Genomic DNA, 19,840 nt, shown 5'->3' with positions numbered 1-19,840 from the left:
AGCCTTTGCTGTGTTTTGGACACTGGTGACCCGCCTTTGCTGTGTTTTGGACACTGGTGACCAGCCTTTGCTGTGTTTTGGACACTGGTGACCAACCTTTGCTGTGTTTTGGACACTGGTGAGCAGCCTTTGCTGTGTTTTGGACACTGGTGACCAGCCTTCGCAGTGTTTTGGACACTGGTGACCAGCCTTTGCTGTGTTTTGGACACTGGTGACCAACCTTTGCTGTGTTTTGGACACTGGTGAGCAGCCTTTGCTGTGTTTTGGACACTGGTGACCAGCCTTTGCTGTGTTTTGGACACTGGTGACAAGCCTTTGCTGTGTTTTGGACACTGGTGAGCAGCCTTTGCTGTGTTTTGGACACTGGTGACCAGCCTTCGCTGTGTTTTGGACACTGGTGACCAGCCTTTGCTGTGTTTTGGACACTGGTGACCAGCCTTTGCTGTGTTTTGGACACTGGTGAGCAGCATAAGCTAAAGAAAAACCAGCATCACACCACATTATGCTGGCTTGCAAAGTGATGTTAATTCCTAGTGATGTGCAGTTCGCAAATGATTTGAGTATAACGCCTGTCGTTAGAATTAGACCAAGGTGCAGCGGAGGTTGTGGATTCATTATGAATATTTAATCAAATGAACGACTATAAACAAAACATAAAACAGCAACGATAGCAAACAGTCCTGTCTGGTCAAAAACGAACGAGACAGAAAACAATCACCCACCAAACCCAAAGGAAAAATAGGCTACTTATGTGTGACTCCCAATCAGCAACAACGAACTTCAGCTGTGCCTGATTGGGAGCCACACACGGCCCAAAACAAAGAAATACAAAAACATAGAAAAATGAACATGGAACGCCCACCCAATGTAACACCCTGGCCTAACCAAAAATAAAGAACAAAAACCTCTCTCTATGGCCAGGGCGTTACAGTACCCCCCCCAAAGGTGCGGACTCTGGCCGCAAAACCTGACTCTGAAGGGGAGGGTCCGGGTGGGCCTTCTTACGGCGTCGGCTCAGGTGCGGGACGTGGCCTCCGCTCCACCCTCGGCGTCGCCCACTTAGGTGGCGCCCCTGGCCGCACCGGAGGACTGGTGGGCGACCCTGGCTGTGCCCGGCTGGCGGGTGACCCTGGCGGGTGACCCTGGCGGCTCCGGGCTGGCTGATGGCCCTGGCAGCTCCGGGCTGGCGGGCGACCCTGGTGGCTCCGGGCTGGCGGGCGGCTCTGGCAGCTCCGGGCTGGCGGGCGGCTCTGGCGGCTCTGGCCCAGGATTCACCAGGCTGGGGAGACATGAAGGAGGCCTGGCCCTGGGCACAGGCACAGGACTCACCAGGCTGGGGAGACATGAAGGAGGCCTGGCCCTGGACGCAGGCACAGGACTCACCAGACTGGCGGGCGGCTCTGGCGGCTCCGAACAGGCGGGCGGCTCAGGCGGCTCCGGACAGGCGGGCGGCTCTGGCGGCTCCGGACAGGCGGGCGGCTCTGGCGGCTCCGGACTGGCGGGCGGCTCTGGCGGCTCCGGACTGGCGAGCGGCTCTGGCGGCTCCGGACTGGCGGGCGGCTCTGGCGGCTCCGGACTGGCGGGCAGCTCTGGCGGCTCCGGACTGGCGGCCGGCTCAGTCCCAGGATTCACCAGGCTGGGGAGACATGAAGGAGGCCTGGCTCTGGGTGCAGCCACTGGACTCACCAGGCTGGGGAGACCCACTGGAGGCCTGGTCCGTGGAGGAGGCACAGGATAAACCGGGCTATGGGGGAGCACTGGAGTTCTGGTACTTAGGCCATTTACCCACACTCCAGGTTGAATGCCCACTTTGGCCCGACACGGGCGGAGCGCAGGCATTGGGCGAACTGAGCCCTCCCAGCGCCCTGGAGACACAGTGCGCAGAGCTGGCGCAGGATAACCTGGACCGAAACGGCGCACTGGAGACCAGACTCACTGAGCTGGCACAATCCGTCCTGGCTCGATGCCTGCACTCGCATGGCACTTGCGAGGGGCTGGCCTATAGCGCACCGGGCTATGCATGCGCACTGGAGACACTGTGCGCTTCACAGCATAACACGGTGCCTTACCAGTACCACGCTGCTTCCGGTAAGCACGGGGAGTTGGCTCAGGTCTACTGCCTGACTCCGCCAATCTCCCCGTGTGCCCCCCCCAAAAAATTTGGGGCTGCCTCTCGTGTCTGCTGCGCTCCCTCACTTCATACCAGCGCCTCTCAGCTATCGCCGCTTCGATCTCCCACTGCGGGTGGCGATACTCCCCAGCTTGAGCCCATGGTCCTTTACCGTCCAGCAATTCCTCCCAATTCCATGACTCATGATAGCTCCTCTCCTGGTGCCTCTCCTTCCTCCGCTGCTTGGTCCGTTTCTTGGTGGGTGATTCTGTAACGCCTGTCGTTAGAATTAGACCAAGGTGCAGCGGAGGTTGTGGATTCATTATGAATATTTAATAAAATGAACCACTATAAACAAAACATAAAACAGCAACGATAGCAAACAGTCCTGTCTGGTAAAAAACGAACGAGACAGAAAACAATCACCCACAAAACCCAAAGGAAAAACATGCTCTTTATGTGTGACTCCCAATCAGCAACAACAAACTTCAGCTGTGCCTGATTGGGAACCACACACGGCCCAAAACAAAGAAATACAAAAACATAGAAAAATGAACATGGAACGCCCACCCAATGCAACACCCTGGCCTAACCAAAAATAAAGAACAAAAACCCCTCTCTATGGCCAGGGCGTTACATCGAGAGTCAGAGTGACTCGTTCATTTCAGTCGTTCAGTCGTTTCAGACGTTCTCCGACCAGCAACTGTCTATCATGTGGGAAAATATATTGATCATGCTGCAGGTAGCATAGAGAAGAAAAATACATTAATTGATATCTGATCGCATGGTGCAAGAATGAATACAATTAATTGATTATTGAATGTTATGACGGACGAATCGTTTGGGGGACTGCAGTTCGTTAACGGTATTGTGCCTATGACTCTCACGGAAGTCAAGCAATGCATTCCGCCAAGAGTTGTTCACAATCTAGTCTGGTTGCAGCCATAACTAGACCTTGTTTCAAATGTATCAAGAAATAATTGTATTTGTATGCCTAGAAAATCAACAAATCTACATTGTGTAAAGTAAACTTTTACAAGTCTGTCACAAATTATAGCTCCAATAAAGCGAACGTGAACGAGAGGCTTGTAGAATCATGACTCTTGAGTTTTCAGTTCATCGTTCACCAGTGGGGGGGGGGGGTCCTGCTCTAATGAACAACATTTAAATAACTAAAACAACAAAAAATAAATCAAGCCCACTTCTAAAATATAGCCTTTTTGAGTTAACTTTGGCGATGGCGGCCCTGTGTAAATGCTTCGTCCAAAGCTTGTTGAATGCAGGCAATAAAAACAAATTGGATATTGAAAACAATTACTCAATGAGCGGATTTGGCTTTGGAAAAACGGAGTCGTGTCACGCTGGTATAAAAGATTTGGGAGACAGGGTGCAGGAATGCATAATAGGGCTTTTTAGTTACCCAAATTACAGCGTGCCGTGTAAAGGCATAGGGATGAAGACCAAACAAACACATATACAAATCACAGGGTTGAAACCCAAACAAAAGAGCGAGGAATACCTCGAATAAATAAAACACGCACACAATCATAGCACACGGGACGAGACCCGTAATCATCTGAACAATACACAAGGGCACAAAAGCCAAAACAACAGAGCACAGTTACTCACACGACCAACGGACATTGTAACAATAATCGACAGGACAATGGTGAACCAAAGGGCACATTTATACAAATACAATCAGTGGGAATGGGGACCCGGTGTGCGTAATGACACAGTTCCGGATGGATCCGTGACAGGGTCAGCTGTTATAAAGTTGCCTTAATGTTGCTATGCTTCTCACTTGTCCTGATTTAAAACATAAATAATTATTTATTTATTTTTAGCAAGGAAACAATGTTTCTGCCTTTTATATAATTACTATATAAACAAACAATGTACCTAGCATAAACTGGGACAAAAAAAATGTTGTTATGCCTAATATGACAATTCATCTAATTTTTCCCAAATGAATTATTGTTAACGTCCATCTCAAAGCTATAAAAACGAAGAGAGTAGCATGCTCCATATGTATAACCTCGCAGTCATTCATTGTGTAAAGAAATACCACCAACGTTTCGGCATCACTGTGCCTTCTTCAGGGTGATGTCATAAATGCTCGGACCAGGTGATGTAGACAAACAGCGCAATTAGTGCAACCAATGACAATAGTGAGGGGTTGTGTCATAATTGCTATGGTCGATCAGAATGAATTGAGCGAAACTGTTAAGACAACAGTCAACAGTATTTTGAATATATTGTGCCATTGTTAGCATTAGCATAACATTAGCGTCAACATACATTACGGTTTCATTTAATTTCACCTATTTAAATATTTCCTACAAATGTTTTATTTTTTAATTTTTTTTACATGTAATCGCATGGTAGTGAATTTGTTCTTCCCCCTGACGTTTCTTACGTACTAGGGGGTGTTGTCCTCGCCGTTGGCCCCGGTGTCCCCATCCTCTGTTGTATAAAAAACGCTGACTGTTGGTAGAGGAGCCAGAGGTATCGCTGCCTGTGGATAGATGGTCTGACAGAGGGACGCTGCGTCTGTCAACGGCTTGTCTCTTCCTGTTTTGTGGTTTCTTGTGCTCAGGATCTCGCCAGAGGTATATTAATCCAGCATTACTCTTAATGGCATCATCCAGTTCGATAGGATCATTAAGTTCGTCTCGTAGGTCGCAGTTGTAAATGAGAACTTGTTCTCAACTCGCCTACCCGGTTAAATAAAGGTGAAATAAAAAATACATTTAAAAAGTAGAGCTTACTGTGAATTGTTTCGATCTCTGTAATATCCTTTTTTTAGTTGTTCAATGATCAAAGTCATCAGGTCCAGTGAACATCCGAAACCATCCCATCTCCTCCCACACATACACAGGCATGGAGCATGTTGCTCTACCAAGGAGAGGAGGTAACATAGATACTACTACTACAGAGGAGAGGAGGTAACATAGATACTACTACTACAGAGGAGAGGAGGTAACATAGACATACTACTACTACTACAGAGGAGAGGAGGTAACATAGACATACTACTACTACTACAGAGGAGAGGAGGTAACATAGACATACTACTACTACTACTACTGAGGAGAGGAGGTAACATGGAGATACTACTACTACTACAGAGGAGAGGAGGTAACAGAGATACTACTACTACAGAGGAGAGGAGGTAACATAGATACTACTACTACTACAGAGGAGAGGAGGTAACATGGAGATACTACTACTACAGAGGAGAGGAGGTAACATAGATACTACTACTACAGAGGAGAGGAGGTAACATAGAGATACTACTACTACTACAGAGGAGAGGAGGTAACATAGATACTACTACTACTACAGAGGAGAGGAGGTAACATAGATACTACTACTACTACAGAGGAGAGGAGGTAACATAGAGATACTACTACTACTACAGAGGAGAGGAGGTAACCTCTCTGGGCTAGGCGGGACGAATTCGTCCCACCTACGTAACAGCCACTTGAAGCCTGTGGCGCGATTTTCAAAACCTTAAAAATCCTATTACTTCAATTTCTCAAACATATGACTATTTTACAGCTATTTAAAGACAAGACTCTCGTTAATCTAACCACACTGTCCGATTTCAAAAAGGCTTTACAACGAAAGCAAAACATTAGATTATGTCAGCAGAGTACCAAGCCAGAAATAATCAGACACCCATTTTTCAAGCTAGCATATAATGTCACAAAAACCCAGAAGACAGCTAAATGCAGCACTAACCTTTGATGATCTTCATCAGATGACAACCCTAGGACATTATGTTATACAATACATGCATGTTTTGTTCAATCAAGTTCATATTTATATCAAAAAACAGCTTTTTACATTAGCATGTGACGTTCAGAACTAGCATACCCCCCGCAAACTTCCGGGGAATTCGCTAACATTTTACTAAATTACTCACGATAAACGTTCACAAAAAGCATAACTATTATTTTAAGAATTATAGATACAGACCTCCTCTATGCACTCGATATGTCCGATTTTAAAATAGCTTTTTGGTGAAAGCACATTTTGCAATATTCTAAGTACATAGCCCAGGCATCACGGGCTAGCTATTTAGACACCCGGCAAGTTTAGCACTCACCATAATCATATTTACTATTATAAAAGTTTCATTACCTTTTGTTGTCTTCGTCAGAATGCACTCCCAGGACTGCTACTTCAATAACAAATGTTGGTTTGGTCCCAAATAATCCATCGTTATATCCGAATAGCGGCGTTTTGTTCGTGCGTTCCAGACATTATCCGAAATGGTAAAGAAGGGTCGCGCGCATGGCGCAATTCGTGACAAAAAAAATCTAAATATTCCATTACCGTACTTCGAAGCATGTCAACCGCTGTTTAAAATCAATTTTTATGCCATTTTTCTCGTAGAAAAGCGATAATATTCCGACCGGGAATCTCCTTTTCGGCAAACAGAGGAAAAAATCACAAAGGCGGGGGAAGTCAGGTCACGCGCCTAAGCCCAGAGTCCCTTGATCGGCCACTTGAGAAAGGCGATAATGTGTTTCAGCCTGGGGCTGGGATGACGACATTCAGGTTTTTCCCGGGCTCTGAGCGCCTAAGGACGACGTAGAAAGTGTCACGTTAGAGCAGAGATCCTTAGTAAACGATAGAGATGGCAAAGAAGTTCCAGAAATGGTCAGACAGGCCAGTTCCTGTAAAGGAATCTCTCAGGTTTTGACCTGCCATTTGAGTTCTGTTATACTCACAGACACCATTCAAACAGTTTTAGAAACTTTAGGGTGTTTTCTATCCATATGTAATAAGTATATGCATATTCTACTTACTGGGTAGGAGTGGTAACCAGATTAAATCGGGTATGTTTTTTATCCAGCCGTGTCAATACTGCCCCCTAGCCCTAACAGGGTAACATAGATACTACTACTACTACAGAGGAGAGGAGGTAACATAGATATTACTACTACAGAGGAGAGGAGGTAACATAGATACTACTACTACTACAGAGGAGAGGAGGTAACATAGATACTACTACTACAGAGGAGAGGAGGTAACATAGAGATACTACTACAGAGGAGAGGAGGTAACATAGATACTACTACTACTACAGAGGAGAGGAGGTAACATAGATACTACTACTACTACAGAGGAGAGGAGGTAACATAGATACTACTACTACTACAGAGGAGAGGAGGTAACATAGATACTACTACTACAGAGGAGAGGAGGTAACATAGAGATACTACTACAGAGGAGAGGAGGTAACATAGAGTACTACTACTACAGAGGAGAGGAGGTAACATAGAGATACTACTACTACTACAGAGGAGAGGAGGTAACATAGATACTACTACTACTACAGAGGAGAGGAGGTAACATAGATACTACTACTACAGAGGAGAGGAGGTAACATAGATACTACTACTACAGAGGAGAGGAGGTAACATAGATACTACTACTACTACAGAGGAGAGGAGGTAACATAGAGATACTACTACTACTACAGAGGAGAGGAGGTAACATAGATACTACTACTACTACAGAGGAGAGGAGGTAACATAGATACTACTACTACAGAGGAGAGGAGGTAAAATAGATACTACTACTACAGAGGAGAGGAGGTAACATAGATACTACTACTACAGAGGAGAGGAGGTAACATAGATACTACTACTACTACAGAGGAGAGGAGGTAACATAGATACTACTACTACAGAGGAGAGGAGGTAACATAGAGATACTACTACTACAGAGGAGAGGAGGTAACATAGATACTACTACTACAGAGGAGAGGAGGTAACATAGATACTACTACTACTACAGAGGAGAGGAGGTAACATAGATACTACTACTACAGAGGAGAGGAGGTAACATAGAGATACTACTACAGAGGAGAGGAGGTAACATAGAGATACTACTACTACAGAGGAGAGGAGGTAACATAGATACTACTACTACAGAGGGAGGCCTACAGGATATCCCATTTTAAAACATTGACCCCTAATGGTCTGAATATGGACTTTGATTTCACGCCCTTTCTTGTGACCAATTATATTGTCAGTGAACAGGTCTTGTAAAATGAATATGTTCTTTCTACAGCTTATCAGAGTACACACAATATGTTTCCCCTGTTGATGTTTATTAAGCAATTATGGTTGAACCAAAAGATTACATGTAACATTTTGTTTGTAAGGAATTGGAAATATTTAAATATATACACTACCGGTCGAAAGTTTTAGCACACCTAATCATTCAAGCGTTTTTTTTTCTTTATTTTTTACTATTTTCTACATTGTAGAATAATAGCGAAGACATCAAAACTATGAAAAAACACATATGGAATCATGTAGTAACCCAAAAAGTGTTAAACAAATTTAAATGTATTTTATATTTGAGATTATTCAAATAACCAGCCTTTGCCTTGATGACAGCTTTGCACAGTCTTGGCATTCTCTCAACCAGCTTCACCTGGAATGCTTTTCCAACAGTCTTGAAGGAGTTCCCACATATGCTGAGCACTTGTTGGCTGCTTTTCCTTCACTCTGCGGTCCGACTCATCCCAAACGATCTCAATTTGGTTGAGGTCGGGTGATTGTGGAGGCCAGGCCATCTGATGGAGCACTACATCACTCTCCTTCTTGGTAAAATAGCCCTTACACAGCCTGGAGTCAATATGTCCTGTTGAAAAACAAATGATAGTCCCACTAAGCCCAAACCAGATGTGATGGCATACCGCTGCAGAATGCTGTGGTAGCTATGCTGTTTAAATGTGTCTTGAATTCTAAATAAATCACAAAGTGTCACCAGCAAAGCACCCCCACACCATAACACCTCCTCCTCCATGCTTTACGGTGGGAAATACACATGCGGAGATCATCCGTTCACCCACACCACATCTCACAAAGACAAGGCGGTTGGAACCAAAAATCTCAAATTAGGACTCATCAGACCAAAAGGACAGATTTCCACCAGTCTAATGTCCATTGCTCGTGTTTCTTGGCCCAAGCAAGTCTCTTCTTCTTATTGGTGTCCTTTAGTAGTGGTTTCTTTGCAGCAATTCGACCATGAAGGACTAATTCACACAGTTCCTCTGAACAGTTGATGTTGAGATGTGTCTGTTACTTGAACCCCGTTAAGCAGTTATTTGGGCTGCAATCTGAGGTGCAGTTAACTTCAATTAAATTATCCTCTGGAGCAGAGGTAACTCTGGGTCTTCCTTTCCTGTGGCGGTCCTCATGAGAGCCAGTTTCATCATAGCCCTTGATGGTTTCAGCACTTGAAGAAACTTTCCATGTTCTGGACATTTTCCAGATTGACTGATCTTCATGTCTTAAAGTAATGATGGACTGTCATTTTTTTTTGCTTATTTGAGCTGTTCTTGCCATAATATGGACCTGGTCTTTTACCAAACAGGGCTATCTTCTGTATACCACCCCTATCTTGTCACAACACAACTGATTGGCTCAATCACATTAAGGAAAGAAATTCCACAAATGAACTTTTATGAAGGCGCACCTGTTAATTGAAAGGCATTCCAAGTGACTACCTCATGAAGCTGGTTGAGAGAATGCCAAGAGTGTGCAAAGCTGTCATCAAGGCAAAGTGTGGCTATTTGAATAATATAAAATAGAAAATATATTTTGATTTGTTTAACACTTTTTTGGGGTTACTACATGATTCCATATGTGTTATTTCACAGTTTTGATGTCTTCACTATTATTCACTTTGTCATTATAGGGTATTGTGTGTAGATTGATGAGAAAGAAAAAAATGAATACATTTTAGAATAAGGCCGTAACGTAACAAAATGTGGGAAAAGTCCAGGGGTCTGAATACTTAGCGAAGGCACTGTGTATACTGTTAAAGCGACTGAACATAGGATGTTAATGTATATATTGTTTTATGTTGATATTTTTCTATTGATAATGAGATGTGTGTATTTATATTTTTCTACAAAGAAATTATAATGAACCAGATAATTGATCGTTGAAAAAAACATGTTTATTAAATTCTATTGAGAAAACCAGCCAACTCTCATGTCTCATAATTTCTCCTATTTTACAGGAAACATATTATTTGTTTTCCTAATCTCAATCCTGGGACCTGTAACAAACACGTCATAAACCATGAATTTTGTTTTTTGAATTTGTAACGCCCTGGCCATAGAGAGGGTTTTTTGTTCTTTATTTTGGTTAGGCCAGGGTGTTACATTGGGTGGGCGTTCTATGTTCTGTTTCTATGTTTTTGTATTTCTTTGTTTTGGGCCGTGTGTGGCTCCCAATCAGGCACAGCTGAAGTTCGTTGTTGTTGATTGGGAGTCACACATAAGTGCATGTTTTTCCGTTGGCGTTTTGTGGGTAATTGTTTCTGTTTAGTGTGTTTCACCTGACAGGACTGTGTTGGCTGTCAGTTCCTTGTTTTGTTTGAATAGTGTTACGGCAATAATTAAATATGTTGAACACTAACTCCGCTGCATTTTGGTCTTCTTCCGACGACAGCCCTTACAGAATTACTGTAAGGTTTTATCTAAGCCTCATGGCAAAATGTGTAAAATAAAACAAGGTTAGCTATAAAACTGCAAATGTTCCTCTCTAACAAATGTGTTGTTTTTGGGGCGTTGGGGTCCCTCCGGAGGTCGGGCCCCCTAGACAAAACAGTGTTGTGCACAGCTTGTATGCAAAGCACACATTATCTACTGGCTAGGTTGGATAGGTTTTTATCATTCAACAGCATCACTTTCGATCTGTCCTGATGGTATTTGAATCAGATAAACATTGCCTGCACTGCCCATCCTCCACCGAAATGCTTGGACCCAACATGGCTGTTCAGTGTGTTGACTTGTTTTGGTGGAAGACTCATTTCAGCAAGCAATGGATGGCCTTATTGCTGCTGGATATTACTTGTAATTAGCAACATTGAATATATGTATTGATTGGTGTTATTGTTATTGCTATAATGTTATTTACATAGTATGTTTAGGTTTCATAAAACGTAGTGCTGAGCAATTTGTGCTTTTTGAGGATGTTTCGGTTAAAAAAATAATCACCTTTTTTCCATTTTAGGTTTAATTTATTTATTTTTTTTACATGAAATGCACTATGAATTATGTGGGTTGAATCCTGTAACAACAGAGAATATAACAGTGAATAACAGTCCCGTGATGGTAGTGACTGTCCATTACTGCTCATCACTTATTAACTATCATTTATTCACATTACTTTAATCAAATATTTCTGTTGTTGTGTAATATTACATTGGTTTTAGGCCAATTTGATTACTTTATTGTTTCATTCCCAGTCATCTCACCTCAAGTCAAATTTTATTTGTTACGTGCGTCGAATATAACAGGTATCATCACCTTACCGTGAAATGCTTACTTACAAAGCCCCTTAACCAACAATGCAGTTCAAGAAATAGAGTTAAGAAAATATTTACTAAATAAACTAAAGTAAAAAATCATATAAAAAGTAACACAATAAAATAACAATAAGGTGGCTGTATACAGGGGGTACCAGTACCGAGTATGTGTGGGGGTACTGTCAGGAATCCCGCTGCCTGAGCTGACAGTTTTTTGTTTGGAGTGTTGTCTAAGGTTCCTGAACGCACCCTGTCTGGTTGCTAGGCAACGAAGTTAGGCGGGAGATCTAGTAATTACCCACACCTGCATCTCATCAACCTTCTGCACACCTGGTCCTGATCATCACCTCTTCTTAAGCCCTGAGCTGACATCCATTCCCTGCCGGATCGTTAGCAACGAACAGTATGTTGTGTCAGCGTATCAGCCTCATGTTTCCTGAGCTAGTTTTGTTTCGTGCTTGTTACTTGTTACTGGTTACTCAGTCCCGTTTACTCTGTCTACAGTCATTCTCCCGGAACATTCAACTCCCTTGCCTGGCCGTCGGTGGATACAGTGACTTCATTGAATCAACCCATTTACTCTCATCAACTCACCTCCGCTGTCGCTCCGTCTCCTGGCTCACTCAAATTACACATCAAGACTACCAATAAATACTCACCTTCATTTTACTCACCTTGTCCTGGTCTGCTTCTGGGTTCTGTCTTAGAGAATCGTGACAGAACGATCCGGCCAAAAATGAACCCAGCGGACCTGGACTCCGTTCACCATGCCATTTCCCTTCAGGAGAAGATGTTGGGACAACACAGCATGGTGCCACAGGAGATCGCACTTTCGGTGTGGAACTTTTCTTCTAGTCTGACGAGTATCCAGGCTCAGCTCAGTTTGCCGGCAGATCATCCACCACCTACTTCACCTCTCTCACCTGTCGCTTCTGGAGATGTTCCCTTTTGTGAGCCCAAGATTCGGACGCCAGATAAGTACGAAGGGGATTTGGGAAGATGCCGTTCGTTTGTTATGCAGTGTGGGCTAGTTTTTGATCTGCAGCCCCACTCTTACGCCACAGACAAGGCTAGGAGAGCTTTTGTTATTGCACTGCTGCGTGGAAGAGCTCTGGAGTGGGCTTCAGCCATATGGGAACAACAAGTCACCTACATAGTGTCATACCAGGAGTTCACGGCAGAGCTGAGGAAGCTTTTTGACCATCCTGTCCGAGGTAAGGACGCAGCTAAACGTTTGTTCTCTCTTCGCCAAGGAGCTCGCAGTGTGGCAGACTTCGTTATTGAATTCAGGACATTGGCTGTGGAGAGTGAGTGGAATGAGGAAGCACTGCAAGCGTTTTTTTTACCAGGGGTTGTTGGAGCAACTCAAGGATGAGTTGATATCCTATCCTGAGCCTTGTGACCTGGACAGTCTGATAGCATTATCTATTCGGGTGGATAACAGAATCCGAGAGAGAAGGAGGGAGAAGCAATGGGGCACTTCCAATCAATCAGCTACTCGTGGACCATTCGGGTCAGGAAGTGGACCGGAACGAGTCGCTCATTATTCACCTCAAGGGTTAACCAAGGAGGAGCGCCAACGTAGACGTGAGACCAACGGCTGCCTCTATTGTGGTAACTCGGGACATTACATCTCCGCTGGTCCTCAGCGCCTGTTAAACTGCTCGGCTCGCTAAGTTTGGGAGGTCTTTTAGCGAGTCAGTTTCAACCTCTCAACAGTCCTGTTAGACCCCTTTTTCCTGCTACACTCATGAACAAGGATCAGAGTTTAGCGATTAATGCTTTGATCAACTCAGGTGCAGATGGCAGCTTTATAGATGCCGACTTAGTGGAACAGCTGGGGCTTTCTAAGGAGAAGCTACCGGAAGCCATTGAAGCTACCACTCTGAACGGCAGTAGTCTGGCACGTATCACTATGAGGACTGAACCGGTTAAGATGTTGTTGTCAGGGAATCATTCAGAGGTTATATCCTTCCTCATTTTGCCTTCTCCCCATGTTCCTCTGGTTCTTGGATACCCCTGGCTGAGAGAACACAATCCCACATTCGATTGGGTGACCGGCAAGGTAACTAGTTGGAGCACTGAATGCCATGCTAACTGTCTGAGGACGGCCTGTTCCCATTCGGTTCCCAGTAAGGTCAGTGATTCTAACTCCCCAGATTTGTCCCTGGTTCCTGAAACATATCACGAATTGGGTGAGGTGTTCAGTAAGCAGAAGGCGCTGTCACTTCCTCCCCACCGACCGTATGATTGTGCCATTAAACTGTTTCCTGGAGCTGTCTATCCCAAGGGACGATTATACAGCATCTCTCGACCTGAATGGGAAGCCTTGGAGACCTACATAAAGGAGTCTCTAGCTGCTGGTCTCATTCGTCCCTCGTCTTCACCACTGGGGGCAGGATTCTTTTTTGTGAGTAAAAAGGATGGTTCTCTTCGACCGTGTATTGATTACCGGGGGTTGAATGATATTACGGTCAAGAACAAGTATCCCCTGCCTTTGATGAACTCTGCTTTCGATTCCTTACAGGGTGCTACGGTGTTTACTAAACTTGACCTACGCAATGCGTATCATCTGGTCCGTGTCAGAGAGGGGGACGAGTGGTTGACTGGTTTCAATACACCGATGGGTCATTTCGAGTATCTGGTGATGCCGTTTGGATTGACCAATGCTCCTGCAGTGTTCCAGAGCATGGTTAATGACGTATTGAGAGATATGATCGGTCTGTTCGTGTTCGTTTACCTGGATGACATTTAGATTTTTTTCTAAGGAGCATTCCAGCCACGTCCAGCATGTCAAGCAGGTTCTGCAGCGATTGCTGGAGAACCGCCTGTTTGTGAAGGCCGAGAAGTGTGACTTTCATGCCCACACTACATCCTTCCTCGGGTACATCATCTCCCGGGGAGAGATTAAGATGGACCAAGAGAAGGTTAGGGCAGTTCTGGATTGGGCCCAGCGTGATACGAGATTGCAGCTCCAGAGGTTTCTGGGGTTTGCGAATTTCTATCGTCGGTTTATCCGAGACTACAGCCGTGTGGCCGCTCCATTAACTGCTCTGACTTCTAGCACCAGGACCTTCAGTTGGAATCCGGAGGCAGATCGAGCGTTTCTGGAATTGAAGAGTCGATTCACCAATGCCCCGATTCTCTCTCAACCTGACGCTGCCCGACAGTTTGTCGTGGAAGTGGACGCGTCTGATGTGGGGGTTGGCGCCATCCTGTCCCAGCGAAGCTCCACTGACGGCAAATTCCATCCCTGCGCTTTCTACTCTCACCGTCTGTTGTCGGCGGAGAGGAATTACGATGTGGGTAACCGGGAGCTTCTTGCAGTGAAACTGGCCATGGAGGAGTGGCGCCACTGGCTGGAGGGAGCGGAGCAACCGTTTGTTGTCTGGACTGACCACAAGAATCTAGCGTACGTGCAATCGGCTAGACATCTCAACTCGCGTCAGGCCAGGTGGGCTTTGTTTTTTGGACGTTTTAATTTTTCCCTGACATTCCGACCTGGATCTAAGAACGGTAAGGCGGACGCCTTGTCCCGGATGTTCTCCAAGACGGAGGAGAGTGGGGCCAAGACTGAGACGATTCTTCCCCAGAACTTCGTCGTGGGAGCTGTCACATGGAGGATTGAGGAGGAGGTTCTGGCAACCCTTCGGATGCAGCCCGGTCCCGGTAACGGTCCACCCGGTCGGTTGTTTGTGCCTGAGTCTGTCCGGTCTGCTGTCCTCCAATGGTCCCACGCCAGTAAGATGGCTTCTCACCCTGGCGTGGCTCGGACGATGGCATTACTACACAGACGATTTTGGTGGCCTGCCATGGGAGAAGATACCCGGGGGTTTGTTGCTGCATGCCCAGTATGTGCACAGAATAAGAGTGCCAATCGGGCCAGTTCTGGACTTCTTCACCCCCTACCTATTCCCCGGCGACCATGGTCGCATCTGGCTCTGGACTTTGTTACGGGATTGCCCTCTTCTGAAGGGAACACGGTCATTCTGACTATTGTGGACCGATTCAGCAAGTTCGCCCACTTTGTACCCATCTCCAAGCTTCCCTCTGCCTCTGAGACGTCCGAGATCCTGGTTAGGGAGGTTTTCAGGGTCCACGGGTTGCCCAGTGACATTGTTTCCGACCGTGGTCCTCAGTTGTCTGGAAATCCTTCTGTTTGGCCATTGGAGCTACAGTCAGTCTGACATCTGGATTTCACCCCCAATCTAATGGTCAGGCGGAGAGAGCCAACCAGAAGATGGAATCCACGCTGCGCTGCCTTGTCTCCTCTAACCCCGCCTCTTGGGCCTCTCAGTTGCCATGGGTCGAGTATGCCCATAATACTCTCCCTACATCTGCTACTGGGATGTCTCCTTTCCAGTGCCTGTATGGTTACCAACCTCCCTTGTTTCCTTCTCAGGAGAAGGATCTCGCGGTACCCTCGGTCCAGGCCCACATTCGTCGTTGCCAGGAGAGGAGTTGGATTCCTCGGCGTCAAATCCTTGACAATACCCTCCTTACTGACTTCTACCGCCTCCATCCTGGCGCTCCGGGTTGTCCGCCCGGTGGCGTTCGTCGAAGGGGGGGTACTGTCAGGAATCCCGCTTCCTGAGTCTGTTTCTGCCTGAGATGACTGTTTTTTGTTTGGAGTGTTGTCTAAGGTTCCTGAACGCACCCTGTCTGGTTGCTAGGCAACGAAGTTAGGCGGGAGATCTAGTAATTACCCGCACCTGCATCTCATCAACCTTCTGCACACCTGGTCCTGATCATCACCTCTTCTTAAGCCCTGAGCTGACATCCATTCCCTGACAGATCGTTAGCAACGAACAGTATGTTGTGCCAGCGTATCAGCCTCATGTTTCCTGAGCTAGTTTTGTTGTTTTGTGCTTGTTACTTGTTACTGGTTACTCAGTTCCGTTTACTCTGTCTACAGTCATTCTCCCGGAACATTCAACTCCCTTGCCTGGCCGTCGGTGGATACAGTGACTTCATTGAATCAACCCATTTACTCTCATCAACTCACCTCCGCTGCCGTTCCGTCTCCTGGATTATTCTATTTACACATCAAGACTACCAATAAATACTCACCTTCATTTTACTCACCTTGTCCTGGTCTGCTTCTGGGTTCTGTCTTAGAGAATCGTGACAGGTACAGGTTGGTTGAGGTAATTTGTACATGTAGGTAGAGGTGAAGTGACTATGCATAGATAAAACAGAGTAGCAGCAGTGTAAAAACAAAGGGGGGGGATCTATGTAAATAGTCTGGGTGGCCATTTGATTAATTGTTCAGCAGTCTTATGTCTTGGGGGTTGAATCTGTTAAGGAGGCTAATGGACCTAGACTTGGCGCTCCGGCACCGCTTGCCGTGCGGTAGCAGAAAGAACAGTCTATGACTTGGATGGCTGGAGTCTTTGACAATTTTATGGGCCTTCTTCTGACACTGCCTAGTATATAGGTCCTGGATGGATGTACTGGGCCGTCCGCACAACCCTCTGTAGTGCCTTACGGTCTCGTTACCAGCAAAAACACAACAAATGCTTGTCACTAGCGAAATCACAATGAAGGCAAGTCACCAGTGAAAAACACAACGAAGGCTGGTCACCAGTGAAAAAACACAACGAAGGCTGGTCATCAGTGAAAAAACACAATGAAGGCTGGTCACCTGCCTATGCTGGTCTATGCTGTTTTTTTCATCAAGGTGTTTGGATGGGTTTAGGAGAAATTATATTATCTGAAACACTGTATTTCCCACATTCAAACACTTTAGAAAATGGGATAGAAAAAATGCTCTATGCACGCACACACACACACACACACACACACACACACAAATGCTTTACACTCACACAGTCACCACCACCCTCCCACACACACTGGTCTTTGCGTACCTGACATTGCTGTTGTAGATGTTGAATGTGAGACACACTATCCCCAGTAAGATCCCCAGTCCAGCGAACACAGACACAGAGACAAAGAGCTTCTGAGAGAGGAACCTAAACTCCTCTATAACCACCGTCTGATCTGCTGGGGGCCGGGACCTGAGGGGAGGGGAGAGGAGAGGGGGAGAGGGGAGGGAGAGGGGGAGAGGGGAGGGAGGGGAGGGGAGGGGGAGGGGGAGAGGGAGAGGGAGGGGAGAGGGATAGGGGAGGGGGAAGAGAGGAGAGGAGAGGAAGAGAGGAGAGGGAGAGGGAGGAGGAGAGGAGAGGGAGAGGAGAGGAGAGGAGAGGAGAGAGAGAGGAGAGGAGAGAGAGGAGAGGAGAGGAGAGGAGAGGAGAGGAGAGGAGAGGAGAGGAGAGGAGAGGAGAGGAGAGGAGAGGAGAGGAGAGGAGAGGAGAGGAGAGGAGAGGAGAGGAGGGGAGAGGAGAGGAAGAGAAGAGAGGAGAGGAAGAAGAGAAGAGAGGAGAGGAGGGGAGAGGAGAGAGATCATTATTATAATAAACCCTTCATTTTTTTTCAAGTTAATTGAATGAGAATACAATCTCATTATAGCATTGACCCGAGAAAGACTTGCTGGGGTAGAATGAGCCAGTTGGAAGTTAGGGAGGATTTGGTGTCCAAGGAAGTATGTTGCTCAGGATGAGACTAAAGCCAGGACACCAGGGTTCACAACCCTTACTCTTATGAGTGCAATGGGCTCTTTAGTGACCACAGAGAGTCAAGACCTCAATTTAACATCACAACTGACGGACAGAAACCCTTGCAGGCCAAGGGGAGGGAGGGACAGGGAGAGAGGGAGGAACAGGGAGGGAGAGAAATGGAGGGACAGGGAGAGAGATGGATACCTGGAGGGACAAGGAGAGAGAAGGAGAGCGATGGAGGGACAAGGAGAGAGAGGTAGACATGGAGGGACAGGGAGAGAGAGGGCGACATTGAGAGAGATGGAGGGACAGGGAGAGAGAAAGAGGGACAGGGAGAGCGAAGGAGAGAGATGGAGGGACAGGGAGAGCGAAGGAGAGAGATGGAGGGACAGGAGAGAGAGGGAGACATGGAGGGACAGGGAGAGAGAAGGAGAGATGGAGGAACAAGGAGAGAGAGGGAGACATGGAGGGACAGGGAGAGAGAAGGAGAGAGATGGAGGGACAGGAAATAGGGGATGAGAGAGCGATGGAGATAGATGGAGGGATAAAGGATGAGGTAGAGGTATATGAAGGGAGCTAGAAAGTGATAGATGAAGAGAGATGGTGAAAGAGAGAGAGAGATTAACATGTACATAGAACCATCCACTTAGTGCCTGAGATCTATGTCACTGTGTTCATATCAAAGACCTTTCACCATGCAGGATTGGGTTCACCCAGCGTTCATATCAAAGACATGGGTGTCAGGCACAGACAGACAGCACAAACCCAGCACCAGGATTAAAAGCAATATGGGACCACAGCCAATGGAAAGTGGGCTGATGGTTCATGGAGATTAAACACAAAGAGAGAAGGGAAAAGGGAGAGAAGAGTGATAGGATAAAAGAACAGGGATGAGAGGAGGGAGGAAAAGAGGAGGGAGGAAAGAGGAGGAGGGAAAGAGGAGGGCTAGAAATAACAAGAGAAATTAGATGCTTTGGAGAGAAAGAGAGAAACCGAGTAAAGACGGGAAATGAAAGAGAGAGAAAGAGAGCATTAGCAGGGACCCAGTTCTAGGTAGCTATATGACTTAAGTGAAATGTGTTGTCCAGCCTAGTCCTTTTTCTCTGACTGTATCGGAGTCTGCATCAGACACAGCAGGAGGGAGAGGGGGAGAGATGAAGGGAGAGAGCGAAAATTGAGAAAGATAGAGAGACAGAAACAGAGAGAGATATATGTATATAAAGAGAGAGAGGGGGAGAGGGAGAGAGGAGTCACAGAGAGATAAAGAGAGAGAGAGAGAGAGAGAGAGAGAGCGAAAGACAGAGAGAGAGAGAGAGAGAGAGAGAGAGAGACAGACAGACAGACAGAGAGAGAGAGAGAGAGAGAGAGAGAGAGAGAGAGAGAGAGAGAGAGAGACAGACAGACAGAGAGAGAGAGAGAGAGAGAGAGAGAGAGAGAGAGAGAGAGAGAGAGAGAGAAAGAGCGGGAGAGACAGAGAGACCGAGAGACAGAAAGCGGGAGCTAGAGCGAGAGAGAGAGAGACAGATGTCTATCAGGCTTCTATCTCTCCTTCAGTGATCTGATAGCATTACAGGGCAGCAGTGATAGCTAACCACAAACACACAGCTCCCATTTCCAGCCATGGATATGTAGGAAATACACTGTAGTATAAAATGGCAATTGGCACTAAAAATATAGCAGAGCTTCTTTTGTGTGACACTGGAGTGGTGGGATGGGAATGTGGTTATGTCTCTGCCATACAGCTCCTGTAGTTCGCATTGTTTTATGTAATTCTATGGTCTCTGCATGCTTCACTGTGCTTCAGTGTTCCAGGAATGTGTGA

At 46.2% G+C, this 19,840-nt stretch overlaps 1 protein-coding gene across 1 annotated transcript in view; it reads right to left on the bottom strand.

Moving 5' to 3' along the window:
• Window positions 1-19,840, bottom strand: part of LOC106570681 (gamma-aminobutyric acid type B receptor subunit 1) — a 281,759-nt gene that overhangs the window by 26,038 nt on the left and 235,881 nt on the right. The window contains exons 16-17 of the mRNA XM_045695041.1: window positions 18,048-18,051; window positions 17,329-17,478 (exon numbers count right to left, since the gene is read on the bottom strand). Of these exons, the coding sequence (XP_045550997.1) occupies window positions 17,329-17,478; window positions 18,048-18,051 (154 nt within the window). The remainder of the gene's footprint in view (window positions 1-17,328; window positions 17,479-18,047; window positions 18,052-19,840) is intronic.

The sequence above is a fragment of the Salmo salar genome, chromosome ssa14 (assembly GCF_905237065.1).
Source record: "Salmo salar chromosome ssa14, Ssal_v3.1, whole genome shotgun sequence".
NCBI classification, from domain to species: Eukaryota; Metazoa; Chordata; class Actinopteri; order Salmoniformes; family Salmonidae; genus Salmo; species Salmo salar.
This window is presented reverse-complemented; position numbering and strand designations above follow the sequence as displayed.